Raw genomic sequence first — 7196 nt, forward strand, 5'->3', positions numbered from 1 at the left:
TTTTTGAGTATGCAGTTTTGTTGCCCATTCAATTTTAGTGTAATAAAGTGCAAGTTTTAGGCGATTGCAAAATTGGCGTTAATAATTTTATTTATTTTTTTCTTTGAAAAGGTTTTGCGCATTTTCTTCCCCAAGAAAAAAGTGAAAAAAGTCGTCAGCATAAAAAATTTAAAAAATCAACACAATTTTGCAGTGGCTTAAAACTTGCACTTTATTATACTAAAATTTAGCTACGAGGTTGTATACTCAAAAAAATCTAAAAAAAACATTAAAAATTTGTAAATTTTTAATGTATTCATTTTACTCTACTTCGGTGTAAAAAAATTCATAACTGAAATTATTGTAGAGTAATACTATAGTAATACTATACTTAAATATTGCGCAATACTCAGAGCTACCATTGTTACATTTTTCAGTTTTTCTGAGATGGCATATTTTCAAAAAATTAATTTTTTTTCAAAAAATGTGTATGTGAAAAATCTTTCAACAGAAAAAAATTTATTTGTTTTCATAGAGAATTTTGATGTGTGTATGTGTGATTTCTTTAAAATTTTATCTTCGCCCCGTTCTCGAGGTATTTGGAAAACTATTCAATCGATTTGTTTTTATTTTGTGCTGTAAAGTTTTTAAAAATGTAATAATCAAGCTCAAAACAAATAATATATCTCAATTCAAATTATTTAAAAAATGAAATTAATAATTAGGAGATGGTTGTTAATAGAACTGATTTTAAAACTGATTAATTTCTGAAGTGTATAGAGGAGAGTTGACACGTGTTTAAAAAATCAAAGGCAACTTAATTTATCTGTAAATTGAAATTAGTATCCCAATGCCAAACGAAAAGGAATTAAAAAAAACTAAGTTTGAAATTACTTTTTAAAATATCGATTTTTAGGTATTGTTGAGCTGCAAAGCTTTTTTTGCAGCTATTGAACTTCAAATTAACAAGAAAAGGTCAACACCTTTGATTTCTTGAAACAACTTAATTTTTATTTAATTTTTGATTTCGAATTCTAAACGATGATGTTGCCGTGAGCTTAAACTATAAAAATGCACCTATGCCGCTGCTGAGCTGCTGCTCAGTTCTATTGCCAAAATCGAATGATTGCAAATCTTAATTCCGCATGAGCAATAGCCTATTAGTGTAGGTATATATGTATACATTATGTACAAAATGTTTGTTCTTAATAGTGAGCATAAAGGGGAATTACGGAGTTTACAACGGTGATATTTAATTCTATGCAGATGAGAGCCTCGAGCGATAAAAAGTAATACATAGTTAAACTTGTTCTTTTTTACATGCTCTCATTATTTGATATACATATGGACCGTTTTTTATGGATATGTGTACATGCTTGTACGCCCGCCTTAAGAGCGACAGCAGTTGTACATACTATGTACACATCATATCCCGTTCGCCTGCATTCGTCCAGTATAATAGTATGTATGAGCCCAAGTAATTACCCTCCTCCATGTATATGCTCATATGTTTTGCAATTGGAATATAAAGTGAGTGGTTTACAATAATAATGTACATATGTTCAATAACGGACTGGGGGTATTTATGCTAGGGTGGTACAAAATGTTTAGAAGTTTAAACAAAATGATAAAAATATTTGAAGCTTAAATGTAACGCTTTATATTGCGATGTGAGGCTAATGATTTATGTTGATTGCATTATCGGCTGCTGCTCCGAACATACTCCCCGCGTTGAAAGGTCAGGGCTTTCAACAGTATCGTTTACTGGAAGGACGCACAGCTTGTTCACTGCTCGACGGGTTGTTCCACTAGACGTGCGTAAAACTGCCACTCGTACTACACCATCAGCTCCAGGGATAACCTCGATTACACGGGCCAGGGGCCACTTCAGAGGCGGTGAGTTTTCGTCCTTGACGCATACGATATCGTTCACTTGAATGCTGGCCTGAGGTGTGCGCCACTTCGCTCGTTGCTGGAGGAGAGTGAGATATTCTCGACTCCACCGATTCCAGAAAATTTAGTGCACGTGAGTTGCGCGCTGCCATCGGTCAAGACGATTACAATTTAAATGTCTCAGGTCAGGTTCAGGTAGAGCTATTAGGGGACCACCAATCAGGAAATGCCCTGGCGTCAATACGTCTAAATCCTCTGGATTTTTTGAAAGTGGTACAAGAGGACGAGAATTAATAACAGCAGCGATTTGACATACCAGAGTGCGCAATTCGTCAAAGCCAAGAAGTGAAGAGCCAACCGAACGATAAAAGTGCTGCTTAGCTGTTTTTACGGCTGCTTCCCACAAGCCGCCGAAGTGCGGCGAGCGGGGCGGGATGAATCGCCAATCAAACCCATTGTTGAGACAGTGGTTATGGACCTCGCTGCGATGCTCCTCGCTTAAAAATAGGCGTCGCAAATCACTCAACTCGTTTCTTGCGCCTACGAAGTTGGTTGCATTATCTGACCAAATGCAGCTGGGTACGCCACGAGTAGCAACAAATCTCTTTAGAGCGTCGATAAAGGCGCTGGTCGATAAGTCCTTCACTAACTCCATCCAGACGGCTTTTGTTGCGAAGCAGATAAAAACGCTAACGTAACATTTTTGAGGGGACTTGTTACGCATTTCTGGCTTATAATAGAACGGCCCACAATAGTCTACACCAGTGACAATAAAGGCGCGTGAGGCCGCAATGCGATCCTTAGGCAAGTCAGCCATGATGTGCTCGACGAGTCGCGGTCTCGATTTACAACATATAATGCATTTACCGAGGGCGTGGGCGACAGTTTTTCTGCCACCTATGGGCCAGTATTGTAAGCGAATGGCTGCAAGTAGTGACTGCGGCCCTACATGATGATGCTTGTGATGAAAATGTGCAATTATGGAGAACGTCAGCGGATGATTCTTTGGTAGAATACACGGGTGACGCGCTTCAAAGCCAAGAGTTGAATGCCTCAGGCGACCGCCAACTCGAATCAGACCGATGTCATCTAAAAATGGCGATAATGAAGAGATGCTGCTAGATGATGAGACACACCTCTTATTTTTCAGAGCGACGTAATCTGACCAAAGCTGCGCTCTCTGAACGATGCGAATTAACAACTGAACCCCATGATGAATGTCCCGAGACGTGAGCTGCGACGTCCTTGGCAATTTTTTTATATTGATAAATTTGCTTACGTAACCAAAAATACGCTGCATTTTGCCAAACGAGTTGATGTACTTAAATGAAAGAGATACGTCGGGTCGATCATTTGATGTGAGTAATACCTTTTGACGAGTTTCCAAAAGCTTGGTTTGTGGTTCGCGAAATTCAGGCCAGCTGATTTCTGCTTTGTGCAAGAATATTGGACCGTGCATCCAAAGAGCTGATTGCAAGAGCTCTCTTGGTGCGGCCCCTTTGGATAGGATGTCTGCTGGGTTCATGGCTGTAGGAACATAGTGCCAAGTCATCCCCTGTGTAAGCTCCTGTATAGCACATATTCGATTAGCGACGAAAACGTTAAATTTTGAAGATTCTTCCTGCAGCCATGATAGAACGATCGACGAATTTGACCAACAATAGAAGCGGCAGTCAAAAACCTTCATCTTGGCTATCTGACCTACTAACTGCGCAAGCAGAGCGGCAGCGCTGAGTTCCAACTTGGGCACAGTCAGAGTTTTCAGTGGAGCAACGCGTGCCTTTGAACATAGCAACTGTAATTGGACGTTGTTATCCTTAGTTGAGCGAGCATATACACAAGCGCCATATGCTTCAAGGCTAGCGTCGCAAAACGCATGAATTTCAAGCGCGGCTCCAGGCTGTAATACATAGCGCGGAAATGACGAATGTTGAATGTTGACGAAATCTTCACAAAACGTAGACCAGGCCGTATCCAGTGAATGGGGCAAGCTTTCATCCCACGCGAGCTTATCCCTCCACATTCGCTGTAAAAGAATTTTCGCCCTTGTCAGAGTGGGGCCTAGTAGGCCAAGTGGATCGTAAAAACGAGCTATGGTAGCTAATACAGAGCGTTTGGAATTTCTGCCAGATCTGATCGGCGAAAACGAAAACAACAGAGTGTCTTTGAACGGATCCCAGACTAGTCCCAGAGCCTTGGTGATATCACTGCCGTCATCGAATTTGAGAAAGCTTTCTCTTTCTGTTTGGGGAATATCGCCGAGAACATCAGGGCTGTTGGAGCACCATTTCCGTAATTGGAAATTACCTCGAGAACCTGTTGTTTGCTGCATAATGTTTCGCACTTCCCGCACTGAATTGCCACCAGATATCATATCATCCACATAGAAGTCTCGAAGAACGACCTTTGAACCCAGGGGATATGCTGATGATTCATCAAACGCGAGCTGATGCATGGCCCGAATAGCCAGAAATGATGCAGGCTTAGTTCCATAGGTCACCGTATTCAACTTGTACACGCGTAGGTCATCTTGTGGAGAGTCACGCCATAGTTTACACTGGAGCATGTCGTCTGGTGCAGTGACTCGAACGCATCTATACATTTTGCAGATGTCTCCAGTAAGTGCGACGGGAAACGATCGAAATCTAATGAGGATGTTGAAAAGCTTCGGTTGTATTGTTGGACCTGACATGAGCAGATCGTTCAGCGACAAGCCCGAAGTTGTAGCTGCAGAGCCATCAAATACAACTCTCAGCTTTTTTGTAGTGCTGTCATCCTTGATGACACAGTGATGTGGAAGGAAAAACTTACAGTCATGAACATCCTTACTGGAGACTAGTGACATGTGGTTGAGATCCAAATATTCGTTAATGAATGCCACATATTGTTCCTTGAGCTGTGGATTGCGAGTCAGTTTTCGTTCAAGACTGCGAAAGCGATGTAGTGCCTGTAAATACGAATCACCTAGTGACTCCACGCTACTCTTCATCGGCAGACGCACGGAATACTCGCCTGAAGACAGACGCGAATAATTTTGCCTAAAGTGCTCTTCGCAGTCGAGCTCTTCCTTTGTTGTTTTAGCGATTGGCTCAATTACATGGTCGATTTCCCAAAAACGACGCACTAAATAATCTAGCCGAGTACTACAATCAATGTCAGTAGATGACCGTTGACGTACGACGAAAGATGAGAGTTTGGGCGTTTGTTGTCCACCACCGGACAGCATCCAACCAAACCGAGTTTTTTGAAGCAATGGCAGCCCAGGCGCCAACTGAATTTGGCCCACACAGAGAAGTTCGAAGAAGAGTCCTGCTCCTATTAGCAGATCAATACGCTGTGGTATGTTGAAGTTGGGATCAGCCAGCTGGATGTTGGAGGGAAGTCGCCAATTAACGGTGCTCACTGTAAGGCCAGGTTGACTTTCAGTGATCGTTTGTGCGACAACAGCAGTAATCGTCGTCGAGAAATCAGAAGTCCGCGACTTCAGTACGAGATCGACCGAGTATCCCTCCGTTGAAAAGTTGACGTCGCCAATGCCAGATACTCCAGCGAAGGTTTTGGTTTTGCGTAGCTGCAGCTGGTTTGTGAAACGAGAGGTGATAAAGTGCAGCTGTAAACCAGAGTCTAACAGCGCACGACAAGGTACGAAAGTGCCGGCACGATTTTTTACAAAAATTACCGCAGTGGCTAGAAGCACAACATCAGATGGAGAAGTAAGGGCCTGGGACGAGGCAGATAAGGCTGCAGTCATGGCATTAGGTTGGGCTGTAGCGGATTTCAAAGTTAAGCCTTGAGGGCTGGTGGCAGTTGGAGCAGAGCGCTCAAAGTGCAAAAGTGTATGGTGCTTTGATTGACAGTTACGACAAGACCCCGATTTGCAGTCGCGCATCTGATGACCTTTTTTTAGACAATTGAGACATAGAGCGAGTTGTTTAACCTCTTTTTGGCGGAGGTTTGGCGACAGATTTGTAAAGCGAGGACAATGGTATATCAGATGCTCATGGGATCCACAAAATACGCAACCGCCCACTGAGCCACCAGAAGCAACAAATGATTTTCTTTGGTTGGTACTCACGTTTTTACCAGATTTACCAGCTTGACCAACTGGTGTTTGCATAACGTGTTCGACGTTTTCGAGCGTTCTACAGCGCTTCTCCAGAAAGGTAGATAACTGGTCCCACGAAGGTAGTTCGTTTGTCGGCGAATTCTCCTCCCATTTGGATTGAGTCGCTTTGTCTAACTTCTGTATTAGTAGTTGTACAATGATACAGTCGGATATTTGCTCCTTGGACCCAAGCGATTGCAGTGCACGTATGTGAGCGGTGACTTTGTCAGTTAGTTCCCGTAGCCTGCCTACTGACCCATCTGCTTTGCCCAGCCCGAAGATCTCCCTGATGTGTGCCTGAAATATAAGACGCTTGTTATCAAAACGCTTATGCAAAAGATCGAATGCATTTTTATAATTAGCCTCATTTATTTCTAGAGAACGTATGGTATCCAGCGCTGCACCACTCAGGCAGGAACGTAGATGTTGAAGCTTGTCGACCGGCGTAAGGTCGCTATCTTTGTCGATGACAGATACCAACATGGAGAAGGAGTTTGTCCACTCAGTATAGGCACCAGTGAACTTTGGCAGTGTAAGTAACGGCAAGCTTGATCGGTTGGTGTTCACTATAATTGATTGCGACTCATTGGCGTTAACCCTGAATGTGGAGCATAGCTGAGGTGCACTACGCTTTCCAATTTCACGCTGCAGAGTGGATCTGAGGTTAACTAAAGTGGAGTCGAATTTACCAGGCAGATCGCTGCAAATTGAATCAAAATCCAATTCCTCCAAGCTTGTGTGCGCACCGTTGAAACTTGACTTCAGTTCCCCCAATGAGTCCAGTAGTGCCGTCAGAGCGTATTCGTCCATCCCGTGCAGCTTATCACTGTCCATCTCGGAAGCTATTCGCTCAAGCCGGTTGAATATTGCTTTTGTTTTTAACTTAAAAAAGCTAACTCGATCTGTGGCCACCTGTTCATTTGATTGAGCAGCATTTTCGATACCTGGAGTACCATTAGCTGGGTTAAGTGTCATGATGGATTCAAGTCGAATTTATATCGGCAGCGCGTGATGTGTACTACACTCGGGAAAAATCGCAACTGGAAACCGTTGCGTGGGAAATGAACAGAAATAGCGGCTCACAAAACATGCTGAAGACGTAAGCTAACAGTTTAACTGTTTCAAGATCACGCTACAAGTTTCACAAAGTTCCGTGCTTTTGAATAACGGATTCAAATTTTCGGCTATAGGCGTATACGAGTATATTATTATGTACAAA

General features: G+C 42.7%; 2 protein-coding genes across 2 annotated transcripts; both read right to left on the reverse strand.

The window, feature by feature from the left end:
• Window positions 1–325: 325 nt before the first annotated feature.
• On the reverse strand, window positions 326–2689 carry LOC118755092. The gene is made up of 2 exons (XM_036489942.1): window positions 2189–2689; window positions 326–331 (listed from the first exon to the last, which is right to left on the reverse strand). Exons 1-2 carry the CDS (start codon window positions 2687–2689, stop codon window positions 326–328), a joined length of 507 nt encoding a protein of 168 aa, XP_036345835.1.
• An 80-nt stretch (window positions 2690–2769) lies between these two features.
• Window positions 2770–6811, reverse strand: LOC118755102. The gene is made up of 3 exons (XM_036489952.1): window positions 6341–6811; window positions 3152–6274; window positions 2770–2817 (listed from the first exon to the last, which is right to left on the reverse strand). The coding sequence occupies exons 1-3, from the start codon at window positions 6809–6811 to the stop codon at window positions 2770–2772; spliced, it is 3642 nt and encodes a 1213-aa protein (XP_036345845.1).
• Between the last annotated feature and the right edge of the window lie 385 nt (window positions 6812–7196).

The sequence above is a fragment of the Rhagoletis pomonella genome, unplaced genomic scaffold (assembly GCF_013731165.1).
Source record: "Rhagoletis pomonella isolate Grant_MI unplaced genomic scaffold, Rhpom_1.0 Rhpom_scaffold_00002, whole genome shotgun sequence".
NCBI lineage: Eukaryota > Metazoa > Arthropoda > Insecta > Diptera > Tephritidae > Rhagoletis > Rhagoletis pomonella.